At 41.3% G+C, this 18,778-nt stretch overlaps 1 protein-coding gene and 1 long non-coding RNA gene across 2 annotated transcripts in view; both read left to right on the top strand.

The window, feature by feature from the left end:
- gabrg1 (gamma-aminobutyric acid type A receptor subunit gamma1) overlaps positions 1–18,124 on the top strand; it is a 39,360-nt gene extending 21,236 nt beyond the window's left edge. The window contains exons 4-9 of the mRNA XM_047610882.1: positions 12,844–13,064; positions 13,373–13,455; positions 15,414–15,551; positions 15,748–15,900; positions 16,750–16,946; positions 17,055–18,124. Coding sequence (XP_047466838.1) covers positions 12,844–13,064; positions 13,373–13,455; positions 15,414–15,551; positions 15,748–15,900; positions 16,750–16,946; positions 17,055–17,333 — 1,071 coding nt within the window. The 3' untranslated portion in view covers positions 17,334–18,124. The remainder of the gene's footprint in view (positions 1–12,843; positions 13,065–13,372; positions 13,456–15,413; positions 15,552–15,747; positions 15,901–16,749; positions 16,947–17,054) is intronic.
- Positions 7,760–12,334, top strand: LOC125023547. Its single transcript, XR_007114639.1, has 2 exons — positions 7,760–8,210; positions 12,066–12,334. It is a non-coding gene; the product is annotated as an uncharacterized LOC125023547 (long non-coding RNA).
- Positions 18,125–18,778: the final 654 nt, after the last annotated feature.

Raw genomic sequence — 18,778 nt, 5'->3', positions numbered from 1 at the left:
GTCCCATGGGCTGCTGTTGTGCCTTGGCCCTGCTGCCAGGGACTTGGCCCTCACTTGCCTGCCTCCTAAATTGCACTCACCTCACACTCCACCATACACTATGTCGCCCATTACAACCAAGGCTAGATACACCACACACACCCATCCCAAGTTTTTAATGCACCTCACCTTAGGGGTCCACCCAGGATCGGTCAGGGTCAGGGCAGGCTGCAGGACAGTAGTGTGCTGCAGTCCTCTGACCCTCCTGTTTGCCTCCTGTTTGCCCCCTGTCTTAATGCACCACACCACATCCAGGGTCACAGGGTCACGGTGTAGGGGCTTGCTTCCTCATCAGGGACTGAGGAAGCACAGTAATAGGGACACTGTCACTTTTCATTATCCCTTGGCATGGATGGGGGGCCTGGTTCTCCGCTAGCAGGGGGATCTTGGGCTGGCGGTCTGTGGCCCCACGGCGGTTGGTAGGGGTACCTACCTAGGTTCTCTGGTGTCCTCTTGGCCTGGCTTTGTCTCCCGGTGCTGCGTGGCGACGGGTTCGTGGCGGCTCCCTTGGGTGCCCGGTTGTTCCGGTATCGACTGGTTCGGGTGGTGGCTTGGTGCTCTCCCTCTCCCTTCGATGGGGGGCTGGGGTCTCTCCCTGGCGGATGGGGGTTCCCTCTTCCCGTGGTCTCCCTGGCCTGGGTGCGCCAGGGGCACGGGGCCGGCACCTTGGCCCCCTGCTCGGATGGCCCGTCCCTGGTTTGGCGCTCGGCTGGTGCCCGTCTGCGGGGGCTTTGCTGGGCTCCTGGGGGGTCCTCTCGGCTGGAGAGGTGTCCATGGCTGCCCTGCGGGCGGGGGTGGGGTCTTTGGGGGGGGTGTTGGCGGCGGTGGGTGGACGGGCTGCAGTGGCTGGGGGGTGTGGGGGTATGGGAGCTGCTCTGGCCTGCACCGATTTGTGCTTGCTTGGCGGGTCTGGGGGTGTTGGTCGTCGGCTCGCCTCTGCGTGGGGTGTGGCTTGCCCCGTGGCTACGGTGGTTCTCTGGTCCTGTCACCCATGCGCCACACTGGGGGTGGGAGGTTCTCGGCGCTGGGGCTTCTGACCTGACTCTGGGCCCTGGTAATGGTCTCACTCATATTTAGGGAATGCCCACATGCATGTGTGTTGTCACCTGCCAGCCCGTGCTGGATCACATCAAAAAGAATTGATGAGTCCCGGCTATTAAGGGCTGGATTTTCGCTTTCACTCTGTCACTACGTGCCCTATGGCAGATTTCTCTCCTTCCATTGGGACACCCTTACCCCCCCTGGACTCTCTCATCTCTCCAGAGATGACTGTACCCAGTCATACTTGAGTGAGGTGACTTGGGAAGCACAGAACCCTGTACTCCACTAGTTCCTACTAGCACCACAATCAATCTCCTCCACTGTCCATCCTTCTACATATTTTCTTTCCTTTGTTCCCCCCCTCTATTCACTGAGGTGTAGCACTGCCCTCCCTGCCACACAAGGTCACTACACTCAATAAAGTTCAACAGGACAGTTCTCAGGGAGGGCTGGTGATGGTCACACTCACGCACTGAAGTAATAAAGCTTTCAGCTGCAAGAATATAACTGCATGAACCTCATATAATGTTGACACCCTGTGGTGTTCAACTATGCAGACAAATGCAGACAAAAAAAAAAAAAAAAAAAAAAAAAAAAAAAAATACTTGAGCGTACAATGAAGCGAATAGTCTGGAAGTTTTGCATCAGGCATATTTGCTACAATGAACTTCTCCCACAATTTAACAGGTTCCAAAAACTCTGCACTAAGATCTCCAATCCAGCATACTGAAGAGGCCTCCACATCTGTTGTCATCAATAGTTGGTAAGCAGTATCAGATGGCATCTCCACCAAACAGCCGTCGGGTGTACACTTAATAACACACTTCAATCTGCATAAAGCATCTCTTCCTAACAGTACAATAGGTGTGTGTTCTGAAACCAATATAGGTATTGTAGTCTTTTGATTTTTATAACAGAGCTCAATTGGTTTTGTAACAGGTACCAGCTGTTTCACTCCCTCAAACCCCGACCAGACATAGGGAGGTGTATAGCATCTTCAGGCCGAATACAGGTGAAAGCCGCTCCGCTATCTACCATCACTTCTAATGGTCTATTATTTACTTTCACCATTATTGTTGGATCTTGTTCCGGCCCTGACACTACCAGCTGACACCCCCCTTTCGAATTTTCCGGGCACCCCTAAAATCCTTGCTCTGGACCCCTATAAGGGTTCGCCGGTCCCGGATTATCAATTGCTGACCTCTGAATCCTCCTCTTGCATTTCCCCTGAAGTTTCCTCTGAAATTTCCTCCTGGTCTATCACACTCACGAGCAAAGTGTCCAAACTGTCCACAGTTATAACACACTTCTGAGAACTGTTGGAAATTAAAGTTTCCTCTTCCTCTTCCAAAGGTTCCTCGACCTCTTCCTCTCCATATTTGCAGCTGGCCAAAAGTTGGTTGTGTTATAAACAACAGGGACCACTGGGGACGGTTGAGGTGATTGAAACTGAACCTGGTTTGGCTGCAATTGTGGTGGCGGCTGATTTTGTTCAGGCTGGCTCTGTAAAACTAAAGCCTGCTTCTTCTCCTTCTTCTTGTTATCCACCAATTGTATTTGATTGAGTTTCCGAAGAGTTTCTTGATCTTGTTCCTTCTGATCATACTCCTTCTTTCTATACAGGTCCACTTGATGTGCTACATGGTCTGTATATACACCCTTCGCCATATTTCCAAAACCAACCACTTCTGCCAATTTGCTCCGCACTGGTAGAGGTAGCCCCTTCTGTATCTTGGCTCGCAAAATTGATTGCTCCATTTGACTCTCCTCTGGATCTTTCCTGTGACATTTCTCCACACTTGATAGGCTCTTGACACATAGGCTCTCGGATTTTCTTCCTGTCCCAGTGGCTCAATGAGAATGTTGTCGGGGTGTATATTTGTCGGAAATGTATCTTTCAATGCTCTCCATACTCGACCTCTATTTGCTGCAAACAGCTCTGAATCATTTACAGCAGTTTCCACATAACGGTTTAATCCAGCTCTCTGCAAAATCTCCCCCATGGCTGGAACCCCAAGTATATTAGCCAGCAATCTCTTAATGTCTCCTACTGCAGCTTGCGTCCCCACCATGATCTCTTCCAACTTTGAGATCCAAGGGTGTGCTCCATCTTGAAGAGTAGGTAACTTCTCAAGTATATCTGACATGTCAGTACTCTGCCAAGGTTTATACTCCAAATTCTGACCTCTTATGACAACTGGACACATCTTACCAGGCTTCTTCTCTTTCCTTGAATGCAGTTCATATTCCTTGTCCAATTTTTGGGAACCTGTTTTCGCGCCCTTTTTTCTTCTGAATCTGCAGTTCTTGTAATTGGTCTTCTAATGCCTTTCTTCCTTTTGGTGTATTGCATTTGTCCAGACATCTACAGCATCGATCTATATTCTCTTCAACTTCTCTTAAAATCTGTCGTCTTTCTTCTTCTCTATAAGCAGTTTTTCTCTTAGCAAGAGAAGGACTCTCGCTTTCTTCATCACTGTCCTCATTTTCAATCTCATTTTCACTTCCACTTTCACCTTCAACTTCACTTTCATCTCTCAGTTCCATTCTTCTTCCTGTTGTACCTCCTCTTCTTTCCGCTCTGGCCAGTAGTCGTCTGACTGCTGGATCATATCCTCCCATGGCTTCTTCTTCATCACTCTGATCCTCCACTTCTCCAAAATCCATCCTTTTAATTCTCAATCGTCCTCCGGTCTCCAAACGTGTCGTTTTCTTTTTACTTTTTGTACTTGGATACATCCTAATAGTTGTCTCTGCTTTCCCCACTCTATAACCTGCTCAGCCTCATTCTTAATGTGGTAATTGCCCTCTTGACTAATTACCGGAAGCTGAGGATAAACTTCCCTGAGCTCCATCTCCTTCTTATACGGCGGAGGTCTCTGTACTGGAACTACATGTGAAAAGGGTGCATCAATCTCTGCCATTAACTTCTCTGTTTTCTTCACATTCTTTTTCATTTCATCTACCGTCTTCTCTTCACAGTCTTTCTTCATCTCCATCCATTTCTGTCCCTCCTTCTCAAACAACTGGAGAATGCCAAGCTCTGTCTGTCTCTTCTGTTTACGTCTTTCACCTTTTCTTCCTTTCTTTTCGTCTGCCTTATATGTGGTCACAAGCACCTGTATTGTTTTTATTACTTCTGGATTAAAGGTTCCTATCACTGGCCATGGTTGCTCAATTTCAGGCCAACGCTTACACCATTTCTGTGACATCATTGCAATACCTTTAATTAAAGAATTATTCTTCTGAACTACCTCAACAGGAGTAGTTACTTTTGAGTTATCCATTTTTGATATAATAGTAACACCCCCTTTTTATCTGTAATCAAATTCAACCTAATTAAAAATTACCTTAACTCTATTCTATTATCCTATTATTATGTTTATTTTAATTGATACACTATTATTATTACTACCTATATTCCCCCTTTTTATCACAATCAACAAACAAATGAATAAATTTGCCAACTTCAGAGGATGCAAAAACAACCCTACAGATGTAAGAGCAAACAACGCCAGGTCCACACACAATATCAACCATATACAAACAACCGATCAAATTGCAAGGTACAGCTTCCCCAACTCAGCAGAAATTAAACTCTGTTATTTGAATGGTCAGTCATTGCCAAGCCTCAAACTGCAACATACATGCTATGTGCAAACAAATGAATATACTGTAATTGTCCCAAATCTGATTACCAATCAAACAATATATGTATCATCAATATCAACCATTAACAAATGCATAGAGGTCAAAAAGCAGGTAGGTTAGAAAGAGTCTGTGGATAAAATCACACTGGCCTTATTGCTGGGTTCAGATGCGTGTGCTGTCATCTGCAAGCCTCAGGTTTCCTGTGAGGTAGACCAGCTGTTCTCTCCTCTGCCTCCAGACACCCCCCTTGTCCTTTTGCTTCCTTCTTGAACTCTCACCCCATAAAAAGAGACAACAGGCAAACACTTTAACATTGTAGAAAACCACTAAGTACAATACACTCTTCAATGTGACTAACACATTCCTGCCAACACTTTCCTTTATTATTTCTTTAAATATAAAGTCCTTTTTCTGGGGCTCATATATTTTAACAGTTTCCAAAGTCCTCCAAGCAGAGGCTCATAGTATTTTAACCAAAAAAGTCCCCACAAAAGGCTCATACTATATTTATCAAACGTCCTTTACAGGCTCATATGTTTATCAAATGTCCTTAAAAAAGGCTCATAGTATTTTAGCAAGTACTGAATATGTAAGTATATTATTATTTTTATTGCCTTAATCTCCTATTTCCTAATTTTATTCGTTTTATTCAACATAAAATCTAACATATTACTTCATAAAACCGGTTGCCACACAAACAACAAGGATCCACAGACAACACATACAGAACACACAAATTTAAAGTGATCACACATTTCTCTTCCAAATAACTAGGCCTCTAACTTCTCTCTAACTTCTACCTCTAACTTTAACTTCTAACTAACTTCTTCTTTTAACTAACTACTATTTTCCCTTTCTCTGTTAACTATTCCTATTTTCTTCTCTTTTCTTTTTTAGGCGATTCTTTCTAGCGGTCCTAGACCTGCCCTAGTAGCCTCAAGCTATAGAACCCCTTTTTCTCTATTCCTTTTTAACTCTTATATCCTCTTTTCTTATTTTCCTCTAAATTTACCTCTTTTTTAAACAAAAATTCAAATGTTCCTAATTTCCCCTGGGCCCAGGAGTTCTCTCTCTCTCTTTTTTATCCTATTTTTACTTTAAGCCAATTCCTTTAAAGCCAATAAAGCCAATTTTCACACTGCTACCAAAGACCATGTGTCTTACTAGTTACAGCGGTAAAGGGCCCCTCCACTTAACTTTGCACGATGTGAGTTCAGCGCCTCATGCTACTAATTAGGCTTTTCTACTCTTATTTCTTCTATTCCTTTTCTATTCTCTTCTTCACTTTTTCTCTATTTGTAGGCCTACTCTTATTTCCTTTCTATTCCTTAATCCTAACTTCTCTTTTTCTTATCTTCTTATTTCCTTTAAATCTATATCATCCTTACCCCCCTTTTGCGTTGCCAGCAACGCAAAGAAACCTCAAATTTAGAAATTTAGAACGACGAATAACTTCCAACCGCAGCACAACAACCACCCCACAAAGAGCCTTAAACGGTGTGTCCCCACAGCAACACTGCACAGTCCCCACGAGCAAACCAGCGCACTATAATGTGAAAAACTCACCCTGTATATAAGTCGACTGATGCGGGAGTCAGCTCCTCAGGACTGAAAGCAGATGCTGAGAGGCCACAAACACGTCCAAGTTTGTGACGCCAAAATTGTTGTATATTGATGTGCTGAAGAAAGAAGTGATCACTGCTGACAAGTCTTATCTTGCATTTAAAAAGGTTTATTTACAAGAAAGAACAATGTCAAACTCTTGCCGAATCTGAGAGAACCTCTGGCCAATCGTCGAATCCCCTCTGCCATTCAGCTCCCACAGTCACCTTATATAGGATGGTCATCCCCGAGAACCCCCATACACAAACAAAGCTTTAGGTTGTATGTCCTGGCTCGTTTTACGAACTGGCATCTGGTAAATGACCTTTTGACCTTTTGACCTTTAACTTTATACACACTTCACAACCCCCAAACACAGGAAAGGGACAGAAGAGAAAAACAAGAAGATAATATACTACAACTTAAAAACAATTTATAAGTTCAGCTGGTCTTGTGTAACTCATTAATAATATGATTTCTAATTTCTTTGCTTCTGCTCATGGCTGACAAGGCTTCCTGCTGCGCAGCTCCAATGGAGTAAAGAAGAAAAGATCGGGGAGATTCCATTTCTGATACCTGGGTTAAACACGCTACTGTTCAGCCTCTCCTAAAGAAAACAAATTTAAGTCCCACCCTTCCCATTAATTACAGGCCTATCTCCAAGCTGCTCTTTGTGTCCAAACTGCTACGGCTATCTTGGAAACTCGTATGACCCCCTTTCAATCTGTTTTTTTTTTTTTTTTTTTTTTTTTTCCAACAGAAACAGCTCTGCTTGAAGTTGCAAATGATATTGTGATAGCTGCTGATGCTGGGAAATGCTCTTTATTGGTGTTACTTGATCTTAGCTCTGCTTTCAACACAGTTGATTACTGCACTCTAGCTAAACTAAACCAGTTGGATGGACGGATGGATGGATGGATGGATGGATGGATGGATGGATGGATGGATGGATGCTTTATTAATCCCAAACTTGGAAATTTCACCGCAGCAGCAATGTACTCAACACCATACATACTATATATAACAGGAAAAACACAATCTACTATATACACATTATTTACAGAATAATAAAAATAAGTGAATTGGGAAAAAGGAGGGAAAATGAATAATGTACAGAGTGGCATCTGTCACATTCAGATCAGGAGTTGAACAGGCGGATGGCTTGAGGCAGGAAAGATTTCCTGTAGCGTTCTTTGAGACAACAGAGTTGTCTGTCTCTTGGAGAGTGAGCTCCATTGTCTATCGTCTGGTGGAGAGGGTGGTCAGGGTTATCCATGATTGATAACAGTTTAAGTGTCCTCCTCTCCACCACCGCCTCAAACGTTTCCTGTGTGCAGCCAATGACAGAGCCAGCCTTCCTGATCAGTTTATTCTGTCTGTTGGAATCATTGGCTGCAATGCTGTTCCCCCAGCAGACCACAGCAGAGAAAAGGGTGCTGGCCACAACAGACTGGTAGAAGATCTCCAGCATCACACGTTGAAGGATCTCAGCTTCCTCGGGAAGTAGAGTCTGCTGCAGGCCTTCTTGTACACAGCTGTACTGTTGGTCATTTAGTTCAGTCTGCTGTCGATGGTCACTCCCAGGTATTTGTACTCCTCCACCACATCCACATCCCTGCCAAGGATGCTGAGGGGCTGAGGAAGAAAGTGATTCTCACTGAGTGTTGAGTTGAGCTGAAGGCCGCCCCCTCTGGCTGGTTACATCAGGGTCGGGTGTGTCTCCCAGCCAGGAGGCAGCTGATTAAGTGCACCAGGTGGAGACAATCTGGAAATCAGGATGGTTTGGAGGCACTCACTCACAGGGCATTGAGGAGCGAGGAGTGTGTGAAGGAACTGGTGCTTGGGAAAAGGAGACTGCAGGATAGAAGAAGGAGCCGGTGAGCTTTTGATTATTTTGCATCTTTGCAGCCTTGCCTTGGGGTTGAGTGGTGGAGAAATCATATGACCAAATATAAGTCAAAATGTGCTGTGGTGAATTATGTGTTTAAAATGCAAGATAAAATGGTATATATTTAATATGATGTGGATTTAAAAAGTGTTCAAGCTAAAAGTAATTAGTAAATAAGATAAACATGAGTTGCGTGTATTTACAAGAGTTAAAAGCCGCTAAAGTTTGTAAGGTTAAAATCATCATTAAATAGTGCTTTAAAATGTATTTAATTCATTTTTGGGTACTTTAAATATGAGTATTTTCCACTTATTTTGGGGTTAAATTTCAGTAGATTAAAAGTTAAGTATTTGATTTTTTGATCTACTTTAATCTTTATTTCGATGTTGATTGATTATGGTTTCTTGGGTACATTTTGATCATTTATTTGTTTGTATTTTAAGGTTTTTCACCTGAATTTGCTTTGGACAATTTTCAAAAATAAAAGGAAGAAAAGAAAGAAGTCTGAATCTTGGTCATTGAGTGAATTCCAGTCTAATCTTCTGAGCAAGTTGCCTTTTCAAGTGGGGGAGCTGCAGTTTAAACTTCACATAAGTGAAAGCCACTTGACACTGAGCCTCCACCACCATCCAGGTGTGAGTGAGTGAGCTGCAGCAGATTGATGACAGCGTCATCCAACCCCAGACTGGGCTGGTAGGCAAACTGTAGGGGGTCTAAAGACGATCTCACCTGTGGCCTTAGGTGGGCCAGCACCAACCTCTCCAGCACCTTCATCAAATGGGATGTAAAGGCCATTGGACGGTAATCACTGAGGCCAGATGAAGACAACTTCTTGGGAACAGGATTGAGGCAGGAGGTCTTCCAGAGATGTGGCACCCTCTCCAGGCTGAGGCTCAAGTTGAAGAGACGTTGGAGAACAGCAGACATCTGGCCGGCACAGGTCCTCAGTGTCCTGGGGCTAATGCCATCAGATCCTGCAGCCTTGCGTTGGTCCAGCTATTGATGGTCTGAGGGGGGTGTGACAGAGTTCTCACAGAATTTGATGTATTCTGTGATGCAGCCATACTGCTGATGTCTTTCCCATGAGGCTGACACAGGGACCTCCCAGTCGGTGAGCTCAAAGCAGTCCTGTTATCTGTGTCCACCTCCTTACAGTCCTTTTGGACACAGGCTGCTGTTGGACAAGAGGGATGTACTTTGGAGTGAGCAGGACAAGGTTGTGATCAGACCTGCCTTTTGTTGTCACGGGTGTGGCAATTAACATACTGGGTGAAGTCTGTAAATGTTCTGTCCAAGGTGACGTGGTTGAAGTCCCCATTGATCACCATAAACAAGTTCAGCTGCTATGTCTGCAGACGGGAGACAGAGGTATTGATGACGTCAGCACCCCTAGGCGTCAGCTGATGGGGGGGGGGGGGGGGGGTTGTGGATAGAATGGTGGACGTGTGAACTCCCTCTGCAAATAATAAGGACGCAACCCTACAGCCAGTAGCTCCATATTTGTGGTACAGAGACGTTCTTTCACGCAGATGTGTCCAGGGTTGCACCACCATTCATTCACATACAGCGCAATCCCACCTCCCTCCTTCTTACGGCTAGAAGTCACATTAATGTCCGCCCGCACAGGTACACAATAAGCTGCATTCGCGGAATTCCCTCAGGGTGTTGATCAGCATCGCTAGCTCGTCTGTCGTGTTCGCAAGAGAGCGAACGTTCCCCAGCGGCTGGCTTGTATCTCCTCTTCTTAGCTTTCACCTTCTTCACAGCCCTGCAACCACGGCGTCTCCTCCGTAACTCATAAGGGATTTCAGGCCTGGCTCCGGGCGGCAGTACAGGTTTACACAGCGCAACCAGCTGGTCGCGTGTGTAAACAATGACCATGCCTCTCTGTCCATAACACTCGTTACAAAGAGTAACGAAAGTAGCAGTAAAAGGAAAAAGCTGAGATCCACAAAAACCATGGCCGCACAGTATTTAGTTCCAGTTTAAGTAAAAAAAAGAACACAAAAGTATGAAAAAAGGTGGATGGAACACACATAAGAAGCATCACTCAGGAGCTGCTGCAAATCTGCTCACCACGGCGCCAAGTAGCCATTGAATAGCTGGAGTTGTTGGGAATCTCTGGTTTAGCTTTAGACTGGTTTTCATCTTACCTCACTGACATGAGTTTCTCTGTTACTGTGGGTCAGGTTACATCTGACCCAGCATCTTTGTCATGTGGAATTCCCGGGTTCTGTTCTGGGTCCCATGTTATTTTCTTTATATACTTCCTCTTGTGGTACAGTGGCTCTGTGGTTAGCACTGATACCTCCTCTGGGTTTGAGTCTGACTCTGACCTTTCTTGGTGTCTGTGTGGGTTTTCTCTGGGTATTCCAGTTTCCTCTCACCTCCAAAGACAGGCTTGTTAGGTTCATCAGTGATTCCAAATTGAGCCTAGGAGTGTGTGCGAATGGTTGTTTGTCTATGTGTTATCCCTGTGATAGACTGGCAACCTCGCCCGATGACGGCTGGGATAGGCTCCAGCATCCCCTGTAACCCTAGTCAGGATAAGGGGTAGTAGAAGATGAGATGAGATACTACCTCTTGGTCAGATCATTAGACAGTGGCTCATACCTTTTTTATGCTGATGATGTACAGTTTTACTGCTCTTTTAATTCTAATGAGACTGACTAACTTTCTATTTTAAATGAATATCTGGATGCTATTAATAGCTGGATGTCTGACAACTTCCTCCAGTTGAACACAAGAAAGACTAAAGCTCTCATAATCACTCCAGATCATTCAATTTCTGTGATTAAGCAGTCAAGTCAATGGGCTTTCTAAGTGCGTACTCGAAACATAATGTTAGAAATTTAGGTGTCGTCTTGAACCAGTCCCTGTCCTTGGACAAACATGTCAGCCAGCTCCTGCACTCATGCTTTTTCCCTTTGAGGAATATTGCAAAATTGAGATCTGTGGTAACCAAAACTGAGATGGAGATGATTGTACATTCAATGCTTATTTCTTCTTGTTTAGATTATTGCAATGCTCTGTTTGAATCAGTCCTCTGTGAACCATCTCCAAACTGTTCAAAATGTAGTTGCTTGCCTTTTGGAAGATTTGATAGGCTTTTGGTTGAATAACAGTTTTTACCTTTGTTTTTTTTTTATTATTGTCCTTTGAGCCCTGTATTGTTTTGTGTTCTTTGCCTTAATGAACATTAATGTTTTTTTAATTGGGAAAAAAAAGTTTGGACACACCTTCTCATTCAGTCTTTTTTTTTTTTTTTTCCATTTTCAATACATTCTACATTGTAGATACGCTTACAAACCCTTGGCCTTCTGTCACTGAGCTTCATGATGTAGTTACCTGAAATGGTTTTCACTTCACAGATGTGCCTTGACATGGTCAATTTGTGGAATTTCTTACTTTCTTAATGGGGTTGGGACCATCAGTTGTGTTGTGCAGAGTCAGGTTAGTACACAGCTAACAGCCTTTTAGAGCCCAGATACATGCCACACAGAGTTGTAGTAGCAGACACATCTCTACATCAACTGTTCAGAAGAGACTGCACTGGAGGTTTCAGTCTTTCGGTTTTTGTTAAGCATCTTGAAACATTTTGTATTGTTTTTTACGCTATATAAATAAAACTGAACTGAATTGAAATCAGGCCTTTATGGTTAAATAGCTGCTAAGAAACCACTACAAATGAAAAACAAGAAAGGAAAAGGTTGGTTCCCATAGTGAAGCATGGAGGAGCCACTATGATGGTGTGGAAGTGCTTTGATGGTGACACTGTTGTGCATTTATTTAAAATTGAAGGCACGGTTTGCGATTGGTTGAACCATCATTTATTTTTCAACAGGAAAATGACCCCAAACACACCTCCAGGGCTATTTGACCAAGAAGGAGAGATGAAGTGCTGCACCAGATGACCTCGTCTCCAGTCACCTGACCTAAACCCAATCGAGATAGTTTGGGATGATATGAATTACAGAGTCGAGGCAAATGGACTGTTGGAAAATCATTTCAGATGAAGCTCATTGAGAGAATGCTACAAGTGTGCAAAGCAGTAATCAAAGTGAAGGGTGGCTATTTTGAAGAATCTAAAATATAAAACATGCTTTGAGTTCTTTCACAAGTTTTTATTACATAACACATACATACTACATAATCCCATATGTGTTCATTCATATTTTGATGCCTTCGGTGAGAATCTACAATGTAAATAGTCTTGCAAATAAAGAAATACCATTAAATGAGAAGGTGTGTCCAAACTTTTGATTGGTGATGTCAATGTTAGGGGTGGCTGCGGCTCAGTAGGTGGGTTGGTAGGGTAGGTATGCGTCTGTGATGTAAATTGCAACTGGTTGAGATGGTTCCTATAAATGTATCTAAAATATAAAAGATTCCCTTTGGTAATAAAGAATATTCACCCAAAAATGATACTAATGACCTACATGAAAAATGGGTACTATGATTACACTTCATCCTGGGAAATGATGAATAGCAGAATAAAATGTGCCCATTTATCCAAATTGTTCTTCCTACAGAATTCTTATAGTAACTGTTTGCATGTGTCTTTATGTATTGGTATTATTTTTTTACTTTACGTTACTGGCATGGGTTTTCTTTTGTTACAGGAATACACCATTGACATCTTCTTTGCTCAGACATGGTTTGATAGCCGACTGAAGTTCAATAGCTCAATGAAGCTGCTTATGCTTAACAGTAACATGGTAGGCAAAATCTGGATTCCCGACACTTTCTTCAGGAATTCCAGAAAATCAGATGCTCACTGGATCACCACTCCCAATCGCCTCCTGAGACTGTGGAGCAATGGGAGAGTAATGTACACACTGAGGTAGGAGAGTTTTTGGGCCAGCTTGCTCACCAATATTGCACTATAGATTAACAATTATCTTTTGTATGTGAAACTTTAGTGTGTGTGTGTGTGTATATATTTTTATTATTATTTTTTTTTTTTACACAGTTGTTTTCTTCTTTTATGTGGCCCCAGTTTGTCAATGCATATTTAAATGGTCATTACCTCTGCTGTTTGTTAATGTTATTGTTAATGTTATAGAGAGACCTTAACTATGTCTAGTCACACTTGGTGGGGAAAATACTGCTGAGATTTGTTTTTGTCTGTCTCAATTCTGTTTTTGTCAGGTTGACTATTAATGCGGAGTGTTACCTTAAGCTGCATAACTTTCCAATGGATGAACATTCGTGTCCACTGGAGTTTTCAAGCTGTAGGTGGTCAAACATATTACCCTTTCATTTTTGAATATGCCATCTCAATTTCAGCTTCTGTAACATGCCCAGAAAGAGAGGCTGTACTAATTTATCATCTTCCCACCAGCAGAGAGAAGAGGTCACTCAGACCCATTTTCTCTGCCATCCTTAATGAGTTATGAACCATTTCCCTGTCTAATTCGTGGTGTCTGTGTCATTTATTTTGTCTTACGCATTATGCATTGCTCTTATTTTACGCACATGAAAAAAATTGTTAGTGCTCTTCCATTAAAGAAAGGAAGACCCACAAGGGTCACTAAAATAATTGAAACTGACAAAAGTATTGATAAATAAATATTTACTGAAAATTAACAAGTGTAAATCAGACATCAGTTTTGAATTGTGGTTCAACAGAATTGTTAAAAAAAAAAAAAAAAAAAATATTGAAACTGGCCTGGGCAAATATGATGGTACCCCTACAAATGATTCATAAGGTTCCACCTGTCCTGTAATTAGCATAAAAGATGTCAGTCGGTAATCATCAATATCCCTATTTAAATGGTGAAAAGTAGTCATTGTACTGTTTAGTATCATGGTGTGTACCACATTGAACATGGACCACAAAAAGCTAACGAGAGTTTTGTCTCTGGAGATTAGAAACAAAATTATAGGCAATCATTATAGCCAAAATTTAAAAAGCAAACTAATGAAACTGGCTTTAACAAAAGTTATGTTACCCTTAACTTAACATTTTGTTGTAGAATCCTTTTGAGGCAATAACTCCTATTAAGCAAATTCTGTAACTCTGAGTGGGACTTCTGGACCTGTCCACAGGTATTTTGGCCCACTCTTTGAACTGCTCCAGCTGTCGCAGGAATCTGCAACACCTAGGTACTGGACAGGAGTTGCAAAATCTTTGGTTGATTACACATTTATATATATGTGAGTGTGTATATGTGTGTGAGTGTGTGTATATGTGTGTGAGTGTGTGTATATATGTATATATATTTTAATTTTTCCCCAAATTTAAATTTCTTTAAATGCACATCAACATGAATCCGTATATTCGTAAAGAATAAATATTCTATTAAAGGGATAAGTGGAGGCAGAAGACATTATCTTTGAGTCTTTGGAAGTTGTTCTGCACCTGTTGTTTAGCATTCATATTATCCTTCTCTTCAATTTGTCATCATCAATTTTCCTCTTGTGACCATGTCCAGGGGGGGGTTGGCTACAGTCGCGTGGAACTTAAAACTCCTGAATAACATGTGAAACTGTAGTCACAGGAAGATCAAACTGCTTGGAGAGGTTTACTTTTCACCCTTTAAATAGGCAGACTAATTGCAAGTGAAGACATCTATAATGCTATTGACAGGACTCACCTCATGTGCCTCTGTTTTTTTTTGTTTTTTTTTAATTATTCTGTTGAGCAACAGCTCAAAAGCAAAGCCTGATTTTCATTAGTTACTTTTGTCAGTTTTCAAGTTTCAGTAACCATGTGGGATTTATTTCTTTAACGGAAGGGTACCAACATTTTTGTCCATGTGAGTATCATGATCTTAACTATGCTCATCTTTACTATGCACACACATACATGCCAAGACCCTCAATGGAGTCAAGGACTTGTCAGAAACATTGCAACCACACAAATGTCTACCAAGCACCTTAAAGCATCACACCATGTCATGTTTTTTTACTACCAGTATTGGGTTCTTATAATGACCTCAATCTAGCACAATCTAGCAGTCAATCCCAGACATTTGCACACTGTCATTTGAAGATATGTCAAGAAACATGCCAGGTCAGTTACATTTTGAATGTTCATCTTTTTCTTGTAAGGTTTCATTCATTGTATGGTATCTGCATTGTTTTCTCTTAGGTATTATAGACGTCATTGAGGTTTCTAATTTATTTGTTGTGTATGTATATATGTTGGGTGGGTGGGGGTTGGGGTGGGGGTGGGGGGGTTCTGTAGATGGCTATCCAAAGAATGAGATCACATATCGGTGGCAGAGGAGGGCAGTGGAAGTTGCTGACCAGCGGTACTGGAGACTCTACCAGTTTGCTTTTGTAGGGTTGAGGAACACCTCTGATGTGGCTCACACTCAGTCAGGTTAGAGATTATGTTTTCTGACATGTTGCCAGTCATAGTCAGTTTTGTGTGTGTGTGTGTGTGTGTGTGTGTGTGTGTGTGTGTGTGTGTGTGTGTGTGTGTGTGTCAGTTTACTTTCATTAGAAGATTAGAAATAAAGTCTAACATTGTCACATAGATTTAATTTGTTGTTGTCACGCATTTGTTAAATTCTCAGGGGAATATGTTATCATGACTATCTTTTTTGACCTGAGTCGGAGAATGGGCTACTTCACCATTCAGACCTACATTCCCTGCAGCATGATTGTGGTCTTGTCCTGGGTCTCCTTCTGGATCAACAAAGATGCCGTTCCAGCCCGCACATCACTGGGTTTGATACTTTTACTTTATACTATTTATGGACAACCAGCACATAGTTTTAACATAATCAGTGCAATAGTCAATTTAAAAAATAACATTGCTCGTATTTAATGGTATTCAGTGTGTTAATGACAGTTTTGTCACCACCAGTACTGACAATTTTGCATTGATAAACACTAGAGAGCAAACCAACTCAACTGTTAAGGTGTTTTAAATCATTCCTGTAAAACCAATAGTCGTAGTCCCATTTTGTGAGTGTAGATGTTTTTTGTTATAGACATGAATGGGTTGAAAATAACTGTAATAAGGTATTACATCATCTGTAAAAATGTTATTACAATATCAGTCAATATATTACACTGCTGGTGAAGTTATTACACTATTGGGTTGCATTACATTTTCTATCAAGTTAAGTGCAAATTGTATTACATTTTCAGGCATTATTACATTTTCAGGAAACTACAAGTCTGCCCCAGACAGCTGTGACTACTAGGTAGTTTAAATGATTTGCTGCTTGTTTAGTCAGTAATATTGCCAAGTTTCAAGTGGCTTTAAAGTATGCTTCACACAATCGGTGCCTCAATATCAGGAAGATATTAATGTTTGACACTCAAGGTCTTCTATGTACAGAAGTTTTGAGGCGTGTTGTTCTATGCCGATGTAAGGTATGCCTTGGGGATATGACAAGCTAAAAAACAGTGAGTCATTGAGACACTTTCTGTAGATAGTATTTTTGTCAAAATAATTCTTGCTGCTGTAAAATTAGTCAAATTTGTGGCTGCTATATATTATGTGATAGTCAGTCAGGCAAATATTTAATATTCCACCAAATGAATTGGGTTTGTGATTGTCTGTTTAGGTATTACTACTGTGCTTACCATGACAACTCTAAGCACCATCTCCAGGAAGTCTCTGCCAAAGGTTTCATATGTCACTGCCATGGACCTGTTCGTCTCTGTCTGCTTCATCTTCACTTTCGCTGCACTCATGGAGTACGGTACTTTACACTATTTCACCAGCAACAGACAGACCAAGAAAGCTAAGGCCAACACAAAGGTACCAAGCATTAACTTTCTTTCTCTTTTTGTCCAAGATGTGATTTTATTTTGAACCCCCTGAATTTATGAGTAACATGTTGAAATGACTCTGTTTTCTACACCACAGAAATCATGCAGTATGGTCAATATCCAGCCTTGCACATCCCTTTTGCAGATGAACAACATTGTGCCCTGTCATGAGGAGAATGACTATGCTTATGAGTGTTTAGATGGAAAAGACTGCACTAGCTTCTTCTGTTGCTTCGACGACTGCCGATCAGGAGCGTGGCGTGAAAACAGGATGCATGTACGAGTTTCCAAGATTGATTCTTATTCACGAATATTCTTTCCTACTGCTTTTGGCCTTTTCAACCTGGTTTACTGGATAGGTTATCTGTATCTATAAAACCTGCTTTTGAAAGGACAGCAGTGGTTTTACTATGGTCAAGCATTTCACTGAAACATGAGAAAACAGGTTAAAAAAAAAAAAGGTATAAATTGCCATACCCGGCTGCTGACCCCCAAGTTGCAATAAAGCATGACAAATTAGGTATAGCAGTCACTCTTCAGTGTGTCATTCATCTTGATATTGATGACCTTTGGTAACCAGGAAACATTCTGAGCAGAGGTTGGGAACTTTTGACAGATGTTGAATTGTTATTCGTTTTAACAGCCAAATGTCATAATCTGTTGTTTCTGCAACACAAGGAAATAACACTGAAATGTGTTAAATATTGTCTTAAAATTGCCCTGTGCAACATTTCATTGTGTATTAACAACAGCTTTCAGTAGTAATGTGTCAGTATCACAGAGGGACAATTAACAACATGAATTTAGTTGTATTTTCACTTCAACGATGCATCCTTATACAGTTATTGAAATATAGTACATAAACTATTTTTAATGGCATACACGTTGTATCTTGTATTCTGCATTACCTTATTCATGCTGAAGTGAAAATCCTGATGTACTGTAACTTATTTATCTAATCACCATTTAAATCCATACCAATAAGGATCCCATTTTAACAGCATAATTTACTGACTGTCATCAGTTGTTTAGACAATGCATATTTGACCCAAACTGCTTCTGGTGCTATAACAGCCGCTGTTTAGGACCTAGGTGTGAAAACAACAGGCATGCATGAGTTTCCAAGATTGATTCAAATTGATTGATTAAAAATATTTTTACCTACTACTTTTGGACTTTTCAATCTGGTTTACTGTATTGCTTATCCAAATCTATAAGCTCTGTACTCAAAGGTGTTATAACATGTGTAAGCATTTCACTGAACCACATCAGTGTCTAGGGTCCAGAGACCGCAAATTGTGTATGCTGAATTGTAGGTGAAGCTGTAACTTTGTTGTTTAAAAAAAAAAAAAAAAGACATGTAGTAAAAAAGTGAGATCCCATTATACTGTCAGATTGTCAACTACATCATCATGTATTGTCTCTGCTGTTGAATACAGGAAGCATAAGGGCTTTTGACAGTCAAGGACTGCCTCTACATGTAGTATGGGATCTTTTTTTTTTTTCTAATACACCAATGTGCAAACCATAAAAGTAAAATTTGAAATTAACCTATGCCATTATTGAAGAATATTTTTTGTAATTACATTCTTTCTTCATTTAAAGTTGCTTAATATTTATATACAGGTGCTGGCCAGTAAATTAGAATATCATCAAAAAGTTGAATTATTTCAGTAATTCCATTCAAAAGGTGAAACTTGTATACTGTATACTTTCCTTCCACACATAGTGATATATTTCAAGTGTTTATTCATTTTCATTTTTATTATTACAACTGACAGCTAATGAAAACACCAAATTCAGTATCTCAGAAAATTAGAA

This window comes from Mugil cephalus, chromosome 17 (assembly GCF_022458985.1).
Source record: "Mugil cephalus isolate CIBA_MC_2020 chromosome 17, CIBA_Mcephalus_1.1, whole genome shotgun sequence".
NCBI classification, from domain to species: Eukaryota; Metazoa; Chordata; class Actinopteri; order Mugiliformes; family Mugilidae; genus Mugil; species Mugil cephalus.
Note: the sequence above shows the minus strand (reverse complement) of the source record. Positions and strands in the feature narration are given on the sequence as shown.